Source organism: Megalobrama amblycephala, linkage group LG21 (genome assembly GCF_018812025.1).
Source record: "Megalobrama amblycephala isolate DHTTF-2021 linkage group LG21, ASM1881202v1, whole genome shotgun sequence".
Taxonomy (NCBI): Eukaryota; Metazoa; Chordata; class Actinopteri; order Cypriniformes; family Xenocyprididae; genus Megalobrama; species Megalobrama amblycephala.
In genome coordinates, this window is record NC_063064.1 from 29,277,216 (window position 1) to 29,299,421 (window position 22,206).

Sequence of the window (22,206 nt, forward strand, 5' to 3'; positions counted from 1 at the left end):
ATTATATGTTAATATATATATATTTTATTTTCATTTTATTTTAAATAATATTTTTTTAAATAATTTAATTGTTTTATTTGATATATACCCTACCAAAATATTTTATTTATATATATATATATATATATATATATATATATATATATATATATATATATATATATATATAATTTATTTATTTATATTTTAATATGTAAATATCTTATATATTTATTATATGTTAATATATACATTTTTATTTTCTTTTTATTTTAAATAATATTTTTTAAATAATTTAATTGTTTTATTCGATATATACCCTACGAAAATATTTTTAACATTGACATTCTATAAAATGTAGATATTATCTATATGTGTGTTTTTTAACAAATATTTTTATTTATAACATTTATATACATATTTGATAATCCCTTCAGGTTTCTTTCCCTCCTCCGTCTGTCTGATTCAGCAGGAGGTTCATATTCTTTAAACGGGAGCCGGTGTGTCACACAGCTCCACAAACACCCCTCCCATCAAGAACACACACACATGTGCATTAAAACACCAAAACACACACACACACGGTCCCCTCCGTACTATCAGAACCCATTACCTTCCACTTTCTCCTCATCTTTTCCATCTTTCCCGCTCGTTCTCCGTCTCGCTGGCTCAGTGTACAGCTCAAGAGGGGCAAGGTGACATTGTGTGTCATATCAGCATTCCACAGCAGCTCTGCCTGTCTCTCGCCCTCTCTCTGTCTCTTTTGCACCTTTTCTCTGTTGTGAGAGTAATTACCACAGACTCAGAGTCTCAATTTGCCATTAAAGAACAAGAGCCTGAGGTGGAGAGAGAGAGACAGAGAAAGGAGAGAGGAAGACGTGTGTTTGTGGAGAGAAAGGCAGGCAGGGTAAATAAAGAGTGTGAAAACAGAGAGAAAAGTTGATTTCTAGCAGGAAGAAACGTTATCTCAGACAGAAATGCGTTTGCGGCTCTCTGAACACAAGCACTTTCCCTCCAAATGAAAACCTAGCTTGCAGAACGCCTGTGTTTACTCTGTCATCACTTCTACTTTCTGTCGGGCTCACGTATACACAAACACACAGGTGTACGGTAACATATTTGAAGATTGAACTCTTAGGTTATAATGATTCTTTTGAGTCAACTCACAAAATGATTCATTCTAAAAGATTCGTTCAGTTTTAGTCAGAAAATGACACTTAATTCAATGTGTTACTTGCCATTTCTTTAATTATTTGTGAAATTTACTAATAGTGTTTTAAAGCCGATTTTTGTGTGTGTGTGTGTGTGTGTGTGTGTGTGACTATTTTGTACGCACTACAGAATGTCTGTGTGAACTTTGGAAAAGCGAGAGGCAGAGAGAGAGAAGGAGAAACATCTGGCCCGGCCTCTTTGTCTCCTGTGAAGAACGAGTTTCCCATGACAAGAAAAACAGAGCACAACATTTTAATAAGGGTCCCACCTCAGGGACTCCTTAACCTGGAGTCTATTCTGATTTGATTCACACCAGAACTGCAGGTGTGTTAATAATTAATTGGAGTAAACAAAGGTTTATAAAGGGGGCCGGGCCGGGCCAGAGCCGGATAATTGGCTCATTACGGATCAGTGCTAAGACGGACCGAGACCCTGGACACCAGCCTGAGGACCCACCAGGCCCAGTCCAATTAATGTCCCTGTCCCCTGCTACTGACAGAGTGTGTGTGTGTGTGTGTGTGTGTGTGTGTGTGTGTGTGTGTGTGTGTGCGTGTGTGTGTGTGTGTGCAAGATAGAGAAGTATTAGTGTGTACAGTTTATCTTCTATTTTTTCTACATGCTTTTTTTGGCATATATAGGACAGCTGTACATTTGTGTATTTGTAAATACGTCCTTGCTTGTCCTCGTAGCGTCGCCGGCATTGAAATGTAGGGCAGGGAATATTCCTCATGGTGATATAACAAGTCGTAAGTGTCACGTCTAAGACCTCTCATAAACCAGAGACTTACGGTACGGATGCAGGCCGTCCGGCCGCCCCCCTAATAATCATCCGTCACCTCTTCCATATATCAGATACATATCAATACAGCTGATTAACAACAGCAGTTAAACAAGAGCGTAACATTAAAATAATGTTTCTGTGAAGCTGGAGATTTTAAAAGCAACAGACGTGCAGTGGATCCAATTTTACATGATGTGGTTTGTATCATGGTTCTGTGATCATCGTTTCAGTTCGGCTATAGCTTTGTACTTCACTATTAGGGGTGTTAAGCAAATAGATTTATCTTGTTACATTTTTTTTATTAATTATGTATTTATTATAGTATATTTTGTTTAGGTATTTTTTTTTCTATACTATTTATCTTTTTATTTTATTATTTTATGTAATTATTTTTTATTATATTATTTGATTTTTTTTTTTTTTTTTTTTTTTTTTTTTTTTACATAAAATAGATTTATCTTGGTTACATTTTTGTTTAATTAATTAGGTATTTATTTTATTATAATATATTTAATTAAGTTTTTTTATTTTATTCTATATTATCTATTTATTTTATTATATTATATTTTATGTATTTATTTTTATTATATAACATTTTATTATTTTATTTTTTTCTAAATAAAATAGATTTATCTTGGTTACATTTTTGTTTATTTTATTAATTGTGTATTTATTTTATTATATTATATATTATTTAGGGATTTATTTTATTTTATTTAAATCTATACTATTTATCTATTTATTTTATTATATTATATTTCATGGATTTATTTTTTATTATATAGCATTTTTTTTTTATTTATTTTTTTTACATAAAATAGATTTATCTTGTTTACATTTTTGTTTATTTTATTATATTATATATTATTTAAGTATTTATTTAATTTAATTCTATCTATTTATTTTATCATATTATATTTTATGGATTTTATTATTTGATTTTTTTTATATTATTTTAATTTATTTTGTATGCAATCCAAAAGCAACTTTTATTTCCTTCAAGTTATACATTTTATCATTTTGTGCATTCTCTGGGAATCAAACCAATGACCTTGGTGTTTCTTGCAACATGTTCCACTGTTTAAGCTACAAGAACATTAGAAGAATTACCGTAATGGCTTTGGTCGAGCTGAACCTCAGTTCAAGCATACATACTGAATCGTGGTTTAGTATAGAACCATGTCCTAGTATAGCTAACATTAAAAACGTTCTCTCTGGCCTGGATCCTGCTGTACTCGGGATTGGACTGTGAGCGGATCTTTCTGACAGGTGTCTCGGAGGGTGGTCGGATCGCCTCTGGCTGTCGTCCTGCCTGGCCCAAGAGCAGAGTGACTCTCAGCGACTCTTTTCTTTTCCCTGGGGGGGTAATAAAAGAGGCGGATGGCAGGGAACCAAAGTAGAGACAGGCGTTAGGTGACATGAGACGGACGGCTGAATCCTATGGGAATTGGCCCATTTGTTACCCAGCGGGAGAAGCTGGCATAAAGAGAGAATGCTGAGGGTGTCTTTGTTCAAGGTCACACACGGAACTGTAGATTTAGCGAGTGGGACATAAGCTATTTACACGAACACACTCTTAGAGGCATAAGTTCATTTAGCTCTTGCTACGGCATCATCACTATTACTAATGCTCACTTATAGAGTCAGGGGTCTGTTCAAATCACTCACCCTGACTGTTCAGTTCATAGATGCAGGATGAGTACAGTCATAGTTGATACGTCAAAAGAGGCTGTTTGTTGCAGAGACAGAAGATCAGACAGAAGATTTTTTACCGTAAATGGACAAAAAACTCATAGATTTGCTCATAGGATTTACTCGAGTAGGGCTGCAAGATTAATCGAAATTAAACTGAAATCGCGTTTCTTTTTCTTTTTTTTTAATGCGCAGCACGGCTCTGTGATGAGTAATAAATGCTGCTCCATCTGAAAGCCAGAGGGCGCTCTCGCTCAGAAACTCCAAACATGCCCGAAGAAGATAACGTGGTTCCAGGAGATCTCTATGGGCATCACACTATCACTGTAGCTGAATAAACAGAAGATTGAAATGCTTTGATTGGTTAAAAATGATTAATAAACACGCGACTACGACAATATATGGTTTATCTGAGTTCTTCAAGCCTTCTCGGGTATTTTCATGATAATAAAGTATATTTATAATGCAATGCTAATCGACATAGCCTTCATCGCTGTATAGAATATAATGAAATAATATGTTGTGTTCCTTATTCTGTTTAAGAAGCCACATCATCTCACAGAAGGATGATTTCAAACACTTTGGAGTAAAAACATGTTATTAAATGTTGTCTTTTGTAGGACAAGAGGTTCATCAATGTTTGGAAAGATGTTTGACGCGTGTTGCTTTTTCAAATGCATGTGCTTTACTGACAAGATATCACTGCAGAATTTCAGATATTTGAAGATTGATTATTAACCAGGGTTGTGTGGCATTCAGAATTTAGTTAATAATAATTAACTAACTAACTCCAATTTAGTTCCTGAATTGCAATTGACCCTTCGCAAAGACCCCTTAGTTACTGTTGCTTTGTCCAACAAGCCATGGTGCCGTCACGCCACACAGAGTGAAAAATACATCACGGAGCAAAGAGGACACTGACAACTCGTCGACAGACAAGACAGAGCAGGTTACTTATGATATTAAACAAAGTGCCAGTTTTCAAATTGTGTAATTTTTAAGAAATTCGAACAATAAAAACCATTTTGTGGCTCTTTTAATGTGTCATGACAGATCGCTGTAGCGCCTCAGCTCAAGCGACTCGTGAACCGATCATCTCTTCCTACTTGTTCATTTATAGCATCAAATAAACATTAATGAACATCAGAAGGAATGTTGTTTCAAATGCGGAAAGATGTCAGTACACACCATTTTTCAAGTTCAAGTCCAGTGAGGTTAATCTTCTAACTCCTGGCTGCTTTGTCGGATAAAATGGCGGATTCAGCGTTATGATTGGTTAGATCACTTGTCAATCAAACTCCCGGCAGGTCAGTTGGTTTGTGGTTTGTATTACCGTTTCATATATTACTAAAAACTAGAACTATGTGATTCAAATTCAATTTCCTGTTATGTGGCTAATTCAAATTCATACATTAAAGGGATAGTTCACCCAAAAATGAATATTTGATGTTATCTGCTTACCCCCAGCGCATCCAAGAAGTAGATGACTTTGTTTCTTCAGTAGAACATAAATGATGATTTTTAACTCCAACCGTTGCCGTCTGTCAGTCAAATAATGGGAGTGAATGGGAACACAATCAATAAGTATAAGAGCGAGACATCACTGCCATTGTCAGAGACCTCACTAAGCGAGTGCTGAACGCAGTTGGACATGGTGTTTTAGAGGTAAAAAATGATATAAATACTGTTCGGTTTCTCACTAAAACCGATCGTTTCGTGTCTTAGGACATCAATGTGTCGTCACGAGCTGCAGGGTTTAATTTGGATTTGTCTACGCAAGTTTTTTTTACTCTTATTGTTCAAGTTCCCATTCACTCCCATTATTTGACTGACAGACAGCAACGGTTGGAGTTAAAAATCAGCATTTGTGTTCTACTGAAGAAACAAAGTCACCTACTTCTTGGATGCTCTGGGCGTAAGCAGATAAACATCACATTTTCATTTTTGGGTGAACTATCCCTTTAATTGAATTTTTCACAAACTTATAACCAATCACCAAGAACCCTCTTGCAACACCATAACAAACATTCAGAGTGCCCTAGCAACCCCCTCCCCCCCAACATTATATCTACCACTGCATAGCAATGTGCAAAAATACTAGAACACACCCTACCAACACCCTAGCAACCACCTAGGTGTGGTCTTGGCCTCTTTTGACTTCCGGCCAGTAGGCAATCATACTAATAACTACTCATAACAGCTTTGCACAGACATGCACCACTCACATTGTGTTCAGAAAGTGTAGAAATCTTGTTTCTCGTTCTGTCATTACCCATCAGCCTCAGTGGATTTGTAAGTGAGACGAACAGATTTCCGCTCGTGATTATCTCACGGGATCATCTCACAGCTGATGAGAGAGAGAAACTTCATTAGTTCTCCCATTAGATTTAATTATTACAGATCTGTCTGCTGACCAGTAGCAACCTTTCCTCTCTTTCTCTCCCTCGTCTGTTCTACAAGTACTCCATTCTGTATGTGTTTTTACCCCTCCTGTCGCTCTCCACCTCTGGCTGTCCTTCTCCCTCCATCTGTTTGCTCTGGCAGCGGTACATACGACCCACATACGCCGACTCGAGGTGCCGTCATGAGCGCGCGTGTGAGGTTAATGGTCAAAAGCTGCTTTTGTTCGTTTTTTTTTTTTTAATTCCTGTGGCACTCTTAATGAACACATTTTGTGTAATTACACACGCACACGTGCACGGCTCTGCCCACCGGCCTCAAAGACAGATGTATTAGCGATCCAGCGACTATCACTCTCAAATAAAATGACTTTGGTTTTTCTTTACGCTTGTTCCACATCAGTGGATTTTGTCTTTAACAGAATCAGAATAAGGTGGAGCTGAAGGCGAAATCAAGCCATCAACGCAATGAGCAGCGCGTGCTAACCGAGTCACAATCTTAACGTTATTATCTTTAATTATTTAAACAACGGCACCATTGCCTCAGGAAATAGCAGTAGCTAATTCAAATCTCAGCAAATTTGCTCTTCAGAGTGGAATGAGTAAAGAAGCACACAGCAGTTTTTTTTGTCATTTGTTGGCACAGTACCATTAACCGCCTGCCTTTTACACTTAAAACAGATTGCGGCTTTAATGGGTGGGGTGGCGTAGGCGTTAAATTCAGTGTGAAACTTGTGACCGATTTCACTTTCGCAATATGATGTATTTTGGAGTTAAAAAGGTTATTAAATGAGTATGATTAAATAATTTAGTCAGTCTGTTTATTAGTGATATGGGTATTTTTCAGTAACTCTTTCTGCAGGTTACACCTGTAGATTGCAACAAATGATTATATTTATGAGTGAGTCACTAATTCATTCAATCGATGAATTCACTAAAAATGATTCATTCAGAACACAACAAATGACTTTTTACGAGTGAGTCACTGATACATTCACTCAAAAGATTCATTCAAAACACTGGTTCATTCAGATAGCAAGTGACTGGCTGGAATCAGAATAGCATATTAATGTAGCATACTAATTTCTGTATGAAATGTCTATTTTGTATTTTATATGGTAGAAATAGCAAAAGTAATAGTAGCATGCTAATCTGAATCCATCCACTGCCATTATGAGTGAGTCATTGAATCTTTCACTTCAAAGATTAGTTTAAAAAATGAATGGGCTATCTTTATGAATCTTCACTGCATCACTGATTCTTTTCTTGTTTATTGAACTGTTAAAAGCAATATCATACTTGCAATTGCTTTAGCATTATGTATTGGAAAGTACTGTAAATAGGGTCATAAACCATAACCATAACTCAAACATTTTTATTATTACACTCTAAAAAAACGCTGGTTTAAAAACAACCCAAGTTGAGTTGAAAATGGACAAACCCAGCAATTGGGTTGTTTTAACCCAGCGGTTTTGCTGGGTAGTTTTATTTAACTCAACTATTGTTTAAAAATGACTATATGTCTGGCTTAAAATGAACCCAAAATAGGTTGGAAATTAAAAATAAGATACATAATTACTAGCGGCAACAATCATAATCAAAAGGTGGGCATTTATTAATAAGCCATTTAATAAATGTTTATTGTTTAATTATTATTCATTAAACTTATTAATAAATGTTCATTTATTAAACATATTAATATCCCAACATACTTTGGATTCATTTTAAGCAAGAAATACAGTATTTTTCTTAACCAATAGTTGGGTTAAATAAAACTACCCAGCAGGTTGGGCAAACATTTAACCCAACCCCTGGGTTAAAACAATCCATTTGCGGGGTTAAAATAACCCAATTTCCGGGTTTGTCCATTTTTAACCCAATTTGGGTGGTTTTTAACCCGGAATTTTTTTTTTTTTTTTTTTTTTGAGTGTGTATTATTGAATAAAATGTAACATGTATACATGTACTTTGTTCAAATGCATTACACATTATACAGTTATGCACACAATAATAAAATACAGCCTTATTTCAGTCAGCAAAGCCATACAGTTATTTTAAACTTGCATTCATAATTGTAAAATTTTGGTCAAAAATATTAGTAAAATAATTAAATAATTTTCATCCAAACACTGCCTCCACCCATTCTACTTCCTGTCTCATGCAGCCAAACTATTAGCCCCGCCCTCAGTGCACACAATTGGTTAAACCAAAGGTTAGTATTAGGAAGGTAATGGTGAGTAAAAGTACTTAAACATTGAAAAATATCACCCATATCAGCATTTTAGAAGAAAAAAAGAAAGAATATAGAGCCAGCTTTCCCCAAACCCCAGGCTAAGACACGGAACAGGAGAATGAAATACGCCCAGCATGTAGAATTATGGGTAACTACATGGTGTTTCAGTGTTTTGGAGGAGAATTAGATACAGCAGCAGAGAATCGCTCCTGAGGAAACTACAGCAGTGAAGCGCTAACTGTGGTTTTCAGCTGCAAACTGAGCTCATTGAGCTGCCAGCAACATCCACTTAGTGAGTGTGTGTTTGTGTGTGTGTGAGTTTGGTCCTACAGGGACTCCAGCGATGCCTCTTCCTTTTTGTTTTCCTCTCATACCTGTTATTTTTTCTTCCTCCTCAGTTTTGCCTCCTCACATCTGCCTTTCTTTCTAAAGTGGTTTCTCTCTCTCTTTCCCTGCCGCTGTTTGGTTTTGATTAGATAGCCGCCACATTGTCATGCAAAGCAAGAGGAAGCCGAGAATACAAGAGAATTTCCTATGCGGCTCATCTGAAAGGGGTTGGATGTAATCCCTTGTGTCACCGAGCGGAAAGAGGGTACTTTTTCTCGGCGCGTTTCTTTTTTCTTTTCTCTCACGTCGTTCTTACATTTCCTGGTGTCTGGTTCCAGCGGTCTCGCTGAAGCTTGGCGTCAACATAGATCGATGAGGCCCCATTCACACGCGCGTCGTCCGCCATAAGACTCGTGTTTGTTTTTAATTAGACTCTCTTCCCGTATTGTCCAGGAAAATAACGCTGGTGGAGTCTACTTTGATTTGTACTCTTTCATTTAGTTGGGTATGCAGTGTTTTCTGTGTTTTGTTTGATGGTGATGTTCGGAACATCTCAAAGAAAAAGTTTGCGTTGTTGATGTCATTTTCTGTTGTTGTTGTTGTTTTTGTATCAGTTTATTCCATGAAACAACCAATAGCAATCACAAATGAGATCTCAAGTGCTTCTCCCACACAACACTGAGATTAAATGAAGAGCTTTAATCATCTGCATCTCAGATGTTTCTCCTGAGGAAAAGACCTCAGCAATCTCGCATGCATCAAAGTTTTTAAAGAGATGGCAACAATGTTTTATTTTAGTAGTATTTATATACTATTAAACTATGTATTAATATTTTGAGTTAGCTTTTATTTTTATATTTCACTTTCAATTTTAGTTTAAATTTGAGCAATTTCGTTGTGCTCTTGTCAATATTTCTATCTTCAATTCATTTTATAACAATTTTAGTTTTAGTAATGTAAGAACTTCAAATTAAACTTCTTATCCTTCAGTTATTTGCCCAAGCAATATTTAAATTTTTTAAGCTTATGTTTTTCATCTAATATTTATATTTTACTTCATCTTTATTTAAATTAGGCAGCGGCTATTTGCATGAAGTACAAATAGCAATAGATGTTATTTACACTAAGTGAAAATGGCAGTATTTTCTTTGCACTAAGTGTAAATAGTTGATACTTACTGCAAATAGTGGCAGATACTATTTGCACCTTAGTCTGTTGTAGTATGTTATTAAACAGTATGCAGTAATAACAACATATTCAGTGCATAATTACATTTATTAAAATCATAGCATTACTTGTATGCTACTTGACATTACCTTCCCACTATTTAATACCCGTTGGGCACTTGATTTCCACTTTTCAAATATTTTCTTAATTTTTATTTAAAACAAACGCTACTCCTAGCTGATATGTGATGGGAAAAGGGAGAAGAAGAGTTCAGTAAAAGGCAGATTCGAAAGCTAACGCCACCTGCCTTACTCTTCACAACACTGATTCTGTTATTAGATGGATTTCTTTTGTCATTTTGTCAGGCTCAATCATATAATGGTGGGCGGAGTTAGTGTAAATAGCCTCTGCCAAAAAGGTGGGCCATTTGGGCATGGTGTTAGAAGTACCGACTTTGATACCAGTTTGGTTCTGAAATTTTAAAAATGTGCTGTTGAGCGGATTTGTAAACACGTCTGATTGGCCATTGTGTTCACACGCACATCAGATATGATTGGCTACAATCATCAACGCACGGGAGCATTTGAAAGCACACTGAAGTGTTTGAATTGGAAAACGTTTTGGGAGCGGGAGCATTTGAAAGCAGGCATCTATCAGCGGACCTGTCCTGTGTGTATCTGTTTAAGCGTTCATTGAAGAGCATCATTGGCTCCGTTTACATTGGCACAAAAAATTTTGCTCACATCTGACACAGATCAGAAACAGTGGCTCACGTGTAAACACAAAAAACCACATGAGATCCGATTTTTTCGCATCCGTTCTGAGCCACTTCCAAATGTGGTTTTAAATCCGATACATATCCGATCTCTGGACATGCGACCTACGTCTAAACACGCATATCCGATTCCCATTTGAATTCCAAGCCATCACACAGCGAGGGCGGCACGTTTGCTCACTATTATGAAGCAGACGTGCTTGTATGCACTTGCACTAAAAATTCGCAGCTTTATTATTGAGGTGGGAACTTTATATGTCTAACGTTATCTAATTTTTTTAGAAAGAAATTGCGCGCGCACACACACACACATAGTTCGCAGCTGAATTTCAACATTTGCCCGTTTAATTTAAAAGAGACCGCCGTGTTGTTTTTCTTATAAGCCAAAAGCTTCACTGTAGCTACTCTAGAGTTTCTCTCTCTTGCGTGCGCGTGTGCTCTCTCCCTAGCTTGCTTGAGCTCATTTTTTTAAAAAAAATGGAATTCTAAAACTGGTAACTGTAGATAGGATCTACAGTCTACTATGGATCTACTATGTGCATGTAAAACTATCAATGACAATCATTTTGGGACAGGAAGTAATGTAAACACAGATATCGGATACCAGTCGCGTCTTAAAGGTGGTATAGAGGATGTTTTCGTTGACTGAGTTTTTGAAATGAGCGTTTGAAATGATACACATTTTACGACTAGCTAAAACATTCTGACTGTGCTCAACATACAGCGATAGTTTCCTGCTCCTGAAGCCGATTTATATACTTTCACATGGAATTTGAACACCGACTGTAATCGCAGACTGAACGCAACTGGCTCTGACTGGACGCGTTTGAGCGCGATCAGTCATAAGGATCAATTTACATTCATAATCGGCCTTACAATCGTTAAGCTGCGCACACACTTAGTGGATTCATTATGTCGGACTCACCTCATAATCTGCAGTTGTTACTCCTGTCTCCTGACAAAAACATTGCATGCGGCGCATGTAGTGTGGAAAGTTACTAGAGCACGTCTCTCACAAGGAACGTCATGGCAGTGATTGACAAGCCAGAGGGCCAATCCGCGCACGTCTCTCACAATGGCAGTGATTGACAAGCCAGAGGGCCAATCGTTTACGCGATGATCGCGTAAACGATTGGCTGATGTTTTTAAGGCCCTACCTCGTGCACAGATGATGTATATTAATAATATTCCTTTCAGTGCACCTAATAAATAGTCTTTTATCACTTAGTAAACACAGTTTCAAGTAATATTGCAAAAATGTATAAAACAAAACATCCTCTTTACCACCTTTAAGTGAATGTAAACACACTGGCCAAAAAATCGGATATGATCAAATGATCGGATCTGTGCATTAAGGCTTGCAGTGTAAATGCAGCCATTGATGTCTATTTACAACATGTTTTTGAAGCATTGATCATTGTAGCCAATCACAGACATATCTGATGAGTGCTTTAACACAATGGCCAATCAGAGGTGTTTATGAATCCGCTCAACAGCGCTCAAAGCGTCACATTTTTTAAATTTCATTACCAACTTGGTATCGAAGTCTGTACTTTTGACAACACTACTTGGTGTAAATAGACACTTGTTTCAATTAACAAAAAAGATTGTTAATAGTTTGTTTTAGTTAACAATAATCACAGAGCTGTTGATTTCTTAAAAGTCTTAAATCACACTTTTCTCCTCAAATTCTTGCAAAATCAAATGATCGGACATAATTTCCACAACCATTTATAGCTAATTTTTTTTTTTTTTTTTAAAACAGCCATTGTTATTTGTGTTTTGGGACATTAGAATCCTTGTTGATACTTAAATGAACCTCCATTGTGTCTTCTGAGCTATGAAAGAGCAACATCTGAGCAATAAAATTTCCCTCTATGTACAGATGTAGCAAACTCTTATTAATTATTCAGGTGTATCAAGAGGAAACAGTTTTTGCACACGCACATGGTACATAAAACACACCGTAGCATGTTCATTCATCACGTTGCAAAATGCTCCATATTAACCAGTGGTATAGTCTGGCTTGTGCGTGTTTGGCTGGTGGTGTGTATATGTATATGTTTATGTATCTGTGTGTCTGTGTGAGCATCTGGGGGCCGTACCCATGGGCCGGAGAGTTGCTCGCTGACAGGTGGAGCTCTGATTGGCTCGATCACGCCCCACTAACCATGCAAGCCATTACCCACACACACGCTGACCTCTGCAGTCCATGCGTGCGTGCGTTCATGTAGAAATCAGCAGTCATGCCTGTGAGTGTGTGACTTACTGGTCCCAGACGCTTCATGAAAGGCCATTTCAGTCACACGGTTCACCCGCGGCTTTGTATTTCAGCACGTAGCGGGTTGTGTTTGTATTTGTCTGGAGCGCGGTCATCACAGCGTGCTCCTCCACTGCTGTACATCAAAACCGAAGAGAAAATTTAAGCAGTTTTACCATGCAACACGTATAAAACCTCCTCTGCTGCGTCTCTCTCTTTCATGGCGCTCGGTGTTTGTGTACTGAAAGATTAAGTAGCTCCGAAGGGCCCGTGTTTACAAATATGCAGCCGCCAAACAGGCCAAAGTCTCCGAATGACTGTCGAATACAAATAGCTTTTTTATCAGCGCTGAGCCCCTGCCCAAAGAAATTGTGTTTTCCATCCTTTCCTCTTACGCCAATGAAATATGAAGCTTTATTTTCCTCTCTCTCTATATATATCCCAAATCTGGCAGAAAGCTGTTAGTGTTCAGCCTACACTCCCTTGTATACACACACACACACACACACACACACACACACACACAGACACTAAAGTAGATGTGAGGTATGTCACAACCCATCAAAACTAAAACACATTATAATCAATAAAGCAGTCTGGTTAGGACACCCCTTTTGTTTTTTGACATTAAGCAGAGCTGCTCTAATAAACTATTAGCTATAAAATAATGTTATTTACACATTTAATATATTTTATTTATATACACTGTGAAACTCAATAAGTTCAGAATACTCAAAACATTTATTTTTACTTATAGAGTCTGACGCAGAGCATGCTGGGAATTAGAAATCTGCTGTAACTCAATTATATTAAGTTCTGCTTACTACAATCAAATTTTGAGTTCATGCATTTTTTTTCTATTAAGTACAATGAACTTTCATTATTATTTGAGTGAAACAAACTCATTTCATTTCATTAATTTCACTCTTCGGTATAATATAATATTATGTGTGTTTATCACTATCTATTTCATTTACATTTATTAATTTAGCAGAATATATAATATTATATATGAATATATTCATTTTTATTATGTATTATAAACATATACGAATCATAATATTTTATATTTTTAGTTATGTTTTTAAATAACTTTAACTTTTTTTATATAAGCCAGCTTGTGTCTATTTAATACCAGTTTAAAAAATCTGTAACTTTAGTTTAGAGTCCAATTCTCATTATTAGCTTATTAGCATATATATGATATTGGCTGTTTATTAGTACTTATAAAGCAGATATTAATGCCATATTCTGCATGACCATATTCTACATCCGTTAATCCTACACAATACCTAAACTTAACTACCTTACTAACTATTAATAAGCAGTAAATTAAGAGTTTATTGAGGCAAAAGTCGTAGTTGATAGTTAGTTAATAGTGAGGATTGGACCCTAAACTAAAGTTCCTGTTCTTTTATTTCTAACCATATGCAGTTGTAGCGAAACTAAAAATATGCATAAAGTTATTTAATTATTCTAAAACAACACTCGTAATTCCAAAGGCACTTGTATATCACTGGATTTCCATTGAATAAAATGGATTTTGATTTCAAGGCTGATTGATCTGTGCTAGTGTCTTTAAAACACAATGCCAAGAAAAAACAGCAAGACAGCCAAAGATGGCCGCACATAACACACAATGCAATACAAACACTATCTTGCTCTGGTTTGTTTCACTTGCTCTTTCGTTTTTACCTCGCTCTTTTTTTTTTTCTTTCTCTATTGCCCTTTTCCACCGTTTCCACTCTTCATCATTCCCTCGTCCTACTTTTCTTGCTCTGTTGTTCTTTTTCCGGGCTGCACTTTTGTCCCGTCCCTTCCTTCAGCAGGAGCAGTGGGAATATTAGCCGGCAGACAGATCATTTAGGGGTCAGACCTGTGAATGTGTTAATTGTGATTTATAGCTGAACTGAATTTAAGAAGAGCTTTTCCTTATTGACCACCTGAAGCTGAGGCCCTGGGAACAAAAAAAAGTTTGCACCATTTCTTTCTCCTTAACAGCGTACAGTGCTCTCAAGGGTTCTGTCAGCCCCAGATACTCATACAATTTTAGGATGAAGCACATTAGATCTAGCGCAAATGAAGCGAGATTCAATTCCGATGATTATGATCCTGGAGGGCAGGGTCTGTGAGGTGAGCAGGGCACGCTCTCACAGGAAGTGACAGAATGAGGAAGACCACTGACCTTTACCGTAAAGATGATTCTTCCTCGTCCTCTGCTCTATTTCCTGGGCTAATGTCCATCTATAAGTAATGCTCCTACACCGCTGACGACGTCCTCATCTAGGTGCGTCTACATTATTAATGGCTGCTGGGACGTGTGGGGTCAGGAGTGAAGCTGGGTGGCTTTATAAAGACACCAAACAGATCTGTGAGGACTCGTGGTGTGAATTTTTGCACTGCTTAAGTCTACATAAACCCAAGATTTCATATATAGCTTATATAAATAAAGTTAAAGTTATTTAAAAAGATAACTACAAATAAATACATATTAATATAAATGTAAGTTCATAACAAAAATATTATATTATTATTAGTATTATGATATGCATAATAAAAACTAATATATTAATATATAAAATTATATATTCTGTTAAATTACCAAATGTAAATGAAATATATTATGATATGCACACACAATAATATTATATTATATAAATAAAATATAAAATAATCTACAATTTTTTTTTTTTTAATTTATTGTGTGTATACTATATACACTATATTTTATTATTATATCTATACACACAATTTAATTATTTTACAATGTATTCATTTATATTATTATCTATATCATTTAAATTAGTAATATATAATATTTTAAAGTCATTTGTAGTAATATATAATATTTCATTATATTATTTTTTATAAATTTATTTTAAAAAATGAAAAATATAAATAAATTAATACATTTTTTTTTTTTTTTTTAAATAGGTTGGTATTATGCATAACATTTAATGTAATGACTATTATATCATAACTGGTTATCGTTTAAAGAATACAACAAGTTTGAATATGCTTATGCATGGTGAGATTTAATGGCATAGCCTGTAGTAATGTTTTTGTTATATGGAAAAAAGCAGAGTGAATATTATGTTTTTGTACGCAGGAGAAAACTAATTGGAGGGTGAAATAATCCTTTAATCTTGTCTGGTAAACAAACTATTTTTGCTCTCATGGTGTATGTTTCCATGCTTTTAGCTCATCGTCATTCTTACCAAAGGTTAATAGTCCATCCAGACACTTGAAATGACCGAGAGGAGACTTGCTCATTGCTTTACAAAGCCTGAGCTGTGGCTAACTGTCCTGGGGACGTTTGATTCGGTAGTGGCCATGAAAAGAGAGGAGAAAGAAGGGTGTATCTGTCCTTCTTCATCAGTAGTCTCCTCTGAGTCGCAGCCCCCTCAGGTGCTAACTGTATGTCAGCACAATCAGTGGGGATTCGGTTTGGTGCCTCTTCAGACTCTCAATGGCTCTGCCTCACCCATTCCACTGCCTCCAATCACACCCGCCTCAGGATGACCCTTATCGCCGGCCGATAAAAATCCACCCTCGGCAGGGAGATAAGAGAAAGAGGGAGGAAAAGGAAGAGAAGAGTGCATCTGTACGATTAGATAAAAGAGAGGCGCTCTTGACAGACTGAAGGATTTTTAGCCAGAGGATGTTTTGAATGCGAGTATTCAGCGCTCGAGGCTCCAATGCAATTTCCCCAGGATAAAATGATTGTTGTAAACCGAGGGTTTTTTGACTGGCATCCTTAGGAAATGGACAGTTCTTTTTCTAATCACAGAAGTGTTTACATGAGTACAGTGCCTCTGGCTTTCTCTCTTTCCAGTGCTCGCTCTGTTCTGTCTTTCTCCGGACGATGCTTTTGGAGAGTTTAGTGCTCTGGGTGTCCACGCAGGGTGCATGAAAGGTCCGGCAATCCAAAAAACACAAACATGTCAATATACTTCAGTAACTCATACACCCAAGACAGTCTGCAGGTTTGATCACATTTTATCTAAAATCTACAGAACTATCTGGAATGGATTTAAAGGTAAAGTGTGTAATTTCTGCATAAAATAGGAATTACTGTCAGGTCTTAAAGTGACAGCAGCCTAATATACCTACTTACAAATTATGAGATAATATTAAAACATCTATATGGCAGTTTCCCCCATGTGGCCAGTGAAAATGCTAAGTGGCTAGTAACTTTGGAAAACCACTAGCCACAGTAGTAAGCAAAAAAGGTAATGTCAAGCACTGATTATAATGTATTATAACTTCGGTTACAATTATTCATGAGACCATTGAATGCATTATAAGGTGCGATACAAGCCATAATTAATGCATTAAAATACTTTTATAATGCATTATAAAGGCTTTAAGTAAAGTGTTACCAATTAAGCATTCTATATATATTTTTTTTATCTGTAAGAAATTCAAATGTGTGTATGTGTTGTAATGCAGAATCCTGTTTGCTACCTCGCTTCAAATTCTGAAACTGAATTGGAATTTGAAAGATATTCTCAGTTCAGTTCTAAATGGTTCACAACCCTACAACACACACACACACACACACACACACACACACACACACAACCGTGACATCATCTCTTTTTCCAGCCACTGACTCTTGTGTGCTTTAACCTTGGCTCAGAGAGAGAGAGAGAGAGTAATTCTAACCTTAAAAACCTGCTGATTAAAGCTAGTTTGGAGGAATTCGATTCCGCTTAATGCTTTTGGCCCTCCGCCCAGCCCTGACGACGGATCGCCATTAACATCAACGGACAGCATGTCTTCACTCAGGCGGAGACGTGACCGGCACACACTCTTACACACACATGTGTGTCCGGCAGGGCCTGTCCCCATCAGTTTCATTCTGATCTGTCTCTGTTGATCAGCATCAAACCGCAGCATTGGTATTTCCTGCGAGCCGCCCGTGCCGGGCAGCACACTGCTCTCCTCCTGTTTCTGCAGACGCAGCATCCTCTGTCCTGTGGTTATCTGTCCAGGCTCATGGTCATTCGCTGCTGATATGAGGACAGTTTGATGGTTTATTTCAGTGGGGCTTTGGGTTAAAGTTCAGAGCGATAAAGCAGGTTGTAGATAAACATTTATTTTCTCAAACACACTGACCTGTTTACCCGTTCCTGTACAAAACATTTGAAATCAGTTGTCCGCTTTAGACAGCAAACTATATGAGCCTGTACACAAATTTAGTGCATACTAGCATCTGTGAAGGTATAGTATGTTCTTAGCAGTTAGATAGATAGATAGATAGATAGATAGATAGATAGATAGATAGATAGATAGATGGATGAGTCAGTAAGTCAGTGAGTGAGTGAGTCAGTCGTCGTCAGTCAGTGAGTCAGTAAGACAGTCAGTAAGTGAGTGAGTGAGTGAGTGAATCAATGAGTCAGTGAGTGAGTGAGTAAGAGAGTGAGTGAGTGAATCAATGAGTCAGTGAGTCGGTCAGTGAGTCAGTGAGTGAGTGAGTGAGTGAATCAATGTGTGAGTGAGTCAGTGAGTCGGTCAGTGAGTGAGTAAATGAGTCAATGAGTGAGTGAGTCAGTGAGTGAGTAAGTGAGTGACTGAGTCAATGAGTGAGTGAGTGAATCAATGAGTGAGTGAGTCAGTGAGTTGGTCAGTGAGTCAATGAGTGAATGAGTCATTCAGTGAGTGAGTAAGTGAGTCGATGAGTGAGTCAGTCACTGAGTCAGTGAGTGACTAAGTGAGTGAATGAGTGAGTGAGTGAGTGAATGAGTGAGTGAGTCAATGAGTCAGTGAGTCAGTGAGTGAGTAAGTGAGTCAATGAGTGAGTGAGTGAGTGAGTGAGTGAATCAATGAGTGAGTGAGTCAATGTGAGTGAGTCAGTGAGTGAGTCGGTGAGTGAGTGAGTGAGTCAGTCAGTCAGTCAGTCAGTTAGTTAGTTAAACACAAACACTTTCTGTCCAGAATCATCAGAGTCTGAAAGATTCTTCTATGCTTCTCTGACTTTATTTTACTCATGGTTCCTGTGCTCTGCTACAGATTTAGCCTGAATTTACTGTTTGATGTCTTTTTTAACCCAGCATGAAGAAAATTAGTATCAAAGGCATTTTTGCATCATTTAAAGGGCTCATATTCAACACTTTTGTAGCATTTGATTTTTTTCTCCCCTAAACTCCACTTATAATGTTAGTCAAGTTTTCTTTCACCAGAAGGTGTAATTTAGTGTTTCATGTTTGTTTTCCACCCTCTCTGACCTGAGAATTAAACAGGCTGTTTTTGCTGCTGTGTCTTTACGACTGTAAATGACCTCTGTTGTGATTGGCTAACCACTTCACATGTGTAATGGGAAACTAACGACGCCCACGCCAAGCTGCTGAATACTAAATAGCCGTTAATATGTAAATGTAGCCGGCCATATGTAAATGTGCTCATGATTCTGATATCATTATCATGATGCATGTTTTTTTCAGCTTAGTTTCAATAAATGGTCTGGAGAGGGAGATTTGTGATGTAGCTTGTCTAGATAGTACATCAAATTTGAAAAATCCTGTTGTCCATAATGAGCTTAGTGTGAGAATCCATTTTAGTTTTAATGTGACCTCGATGTCCTTGACATACAGCATCACTGAAAATGTCAGCATATGATATTTTAACATTTTTAGATGTTTGAGGTTCATAATTATTAAAAGTTCATGCAGTAAAAAAAAAAAATCGACTTCAGAGAATAAAACGCCAGGGTTATTATAGTTAAATAAAACTAAAACCATAATAATAATTAAAAAAAACTTTAAAATGAAAACATAAAAATAAAAACTAATTCAAAATATTCATAAAAACTATTATGATACTAAAATAACACTGTGTAGTGCGCTTGTCACCATTTGAAAAATTCAAAAAATGAGCAGCAAGCCTCTCCCAGGGGTTCATTGTCTTATCTTATGAAAACAACATATCAATGTCCTGAGAAAACCATGTATGGCAGAATGAGGAAAAGACTCATATTTCCCCTGTAGGAGATATTCAGATATTAGCATCCAATTCAGCACCGATATACCCAACTGAAAGGCACCTTGGCGCTTGTGCTTGTGTGTTTGTGTGTGTGAGCACGTTACTGTGCGTAGGAGCGTGTCTCAGACACGACGGTGGCGCTGATCTAATCGTGTGAATGTAATTAGGCTTTAATTGCTCAGCGTGTGGGCCTCTGGCATCTGTCTGCGGCCCAGACGGCAAATAATGCCCTCTGACGCTGTCATCTCCTAATCTCACTGTTACCAAACACCTTCGCACAACTTCCACTGAAACCAAACACCTCCGCGCCGCTGATGGGAGGATGACGACACACTTTCACTGTACTTGATTTGCTACGTGCATCGTAATCAGTGTTGGGAACTAACTAACTAAACGTTCACGTGGACCGCTGACTCTTTTCCACATGGTAAGAATGAAATAAGAGAACAATCAGAAAGGTTCTGTTCATAATAAGAGTACATTGTGCTAACAAGCTTTGAAATAACCTGAAATCAAACACAGCTGAACGGGTGCATCCGCAGTGTGTATTTATTCATTTACTTTTTGCAAATACACATCTATAGCTTTTGTTGGTACAGAATCTGACACTGAGGCTGCAGTCAGCACGGCAACAGGATGAGATGCAATTCTCAAAGTTTGGGAAAAATTCTTTGGTACACTGAATAAAAATTAGTGTAGGATTTACTTTGAAGCAGTTTTTACAAAGAAATGATAAGTAACAAATAAGCAAATAAAATGTATAAAATGTTCTTCAATAATATGTATTTACAGCTTCAAATATTAATTTTATTTGGATTATAGTTGTAATATGCTTTAGTTAGCTTCAGAATTTCATTCTAACCCTCTTAGAATTTTTTTGTCTTTTATGTTTGCAAATTTTGTGTTCTTTGTTGCAAAAAAAAATAAATGAGGGGATTTTGTTCATATTTTCTGTTTTCTGCAACATTTTCTTCAACTGTTTCTGATTTCTAGTTTGACTTAATGTAAAATGATGCTGTCACCTTAATTTAGATACTTATTGTGTAAAATATCAGCACAAATTAATTCTAAATATCCTCTGATTGCTATACATTAATCAAGATACTGTATTATCCCTCATTCGCTTCAATATTCAATATAGTTAGCTACTCTTTGCTTGTAGTTTGTCACTTAAACATAACTTGACTGTGAATTGAACTATTTCAATTTATGAGTAGCTTGTATCTTCCCTAACACTGGTTTTAATGCATGATTAGTGTGTGTGTGTGTGATGATATGCTGAGATGAGCTTCATTCCTGTAAAATTCAGCCAGCCGAATGTACAATAAGATCTGAGACAGGTCTCGTAATCCAGTGCTGTAAATAGACTTACAGTCGTCCTGTTATTGACCCGATATGAAGGACACCAGTTACACTCATACACACACACACACACACACACACACTACGTCCCACTGGATATTTTTATCTGGTTATAAACAGAATCATTCAAGGAAGGATTGAGCAGTTTTTATATGATAGAATGAAGAAACAAGAAAGCATTTGTCTATAATATTATGATTAACAACCTTTATTCTCCTCATTGTTCAGATTTGTAGCAGTACAGAGCTGTGATATGTACTCTGGTTCATAGAGTTACTGTGCTAATGTTTTGTGTTGTGTCATTTATTTATTAACTCCGCACTCTTAAAAATAAAGGGTGTTTTTGCAACATGTTTTTGAAGCATTGATCATTGTAGCCAATCACAGACATATCTGTTGAGCGCGTGAACACAATGGCCAATCAGAGGTGTTTAAAAATCCATTCGACAGCACTCAAAATGCCAGGGGGAAACGCTGGTATCGTCACATTTTTCAAATGTCAGTATTGACAACCCTAGAAAGAACATTTTCCCACTATGAAGAACCTTTTGCGGAATGCAAAGGTTCCACGGACGTTACGGTTCTTAATGGAACCTCTGAACCTTTATTTTTAAGAGTGTGCTGATGCTTGTGTCATTTATTGCTGTTTGTGTGTTTATTCTCAGTGTTGAACTGACGGTGAGCTCTGTGTTTTATTTCAGTGTCTGTATGGCTGCTATGTCCACTCCTCCATCATTCCCACGTTCCACCGCCGCTGTTACTGGCTGCTGCAGGTAAGAGTTCAGCTCTGCCACTTCTTCTTTAACACTAAATGATGCAAAAAACACAACTTTCATCGCCATCCTGTAGCTAGTAACTCTGTCGTCTTGAGCTCTCTGTCTCTCTCTGTTAAATGCATGAACAGTCTGACAGCGCTGGCAGTAATCGAGAGTCATAAACGCATCTATCGAAGTATATTAGCAGCCAGAGGTCGTCGTACAGACTAGTCGATCGGTTCTACCTCTAGAGGATGCTTTGGGCCTGTTGTCACGTCAC

The 22,206-nt window shown here is 37.0% G+C and overlaps 1 protein-coding gene across 13 annotated transcripts in view; it reads left to right on the forward strand.

Annotated features, from left to right (window-relative positions):
• camta1b (calmodulin binding transcription activator 1b) overlaps positions 1–22,206 on the forward strand; it is a 324,903-nt gene that overhangs the window by 251,537 nt on the left and 51,160 nt on the right. For all 13 annotated transcript variants that reach the window (XM_048172651.1, XM_048172653.1, XM_048172641.1 and 10 more), the window contains one exon: positions 21,873–21,944. In XM_048172651.1, the coding sequence (XP_048028608.1) occupies positions 21,873–21,944 (72 nt within the window). The remainder of the gene's footprint in view (positions 1–21,872; positions 21,945–22,206) is intronic.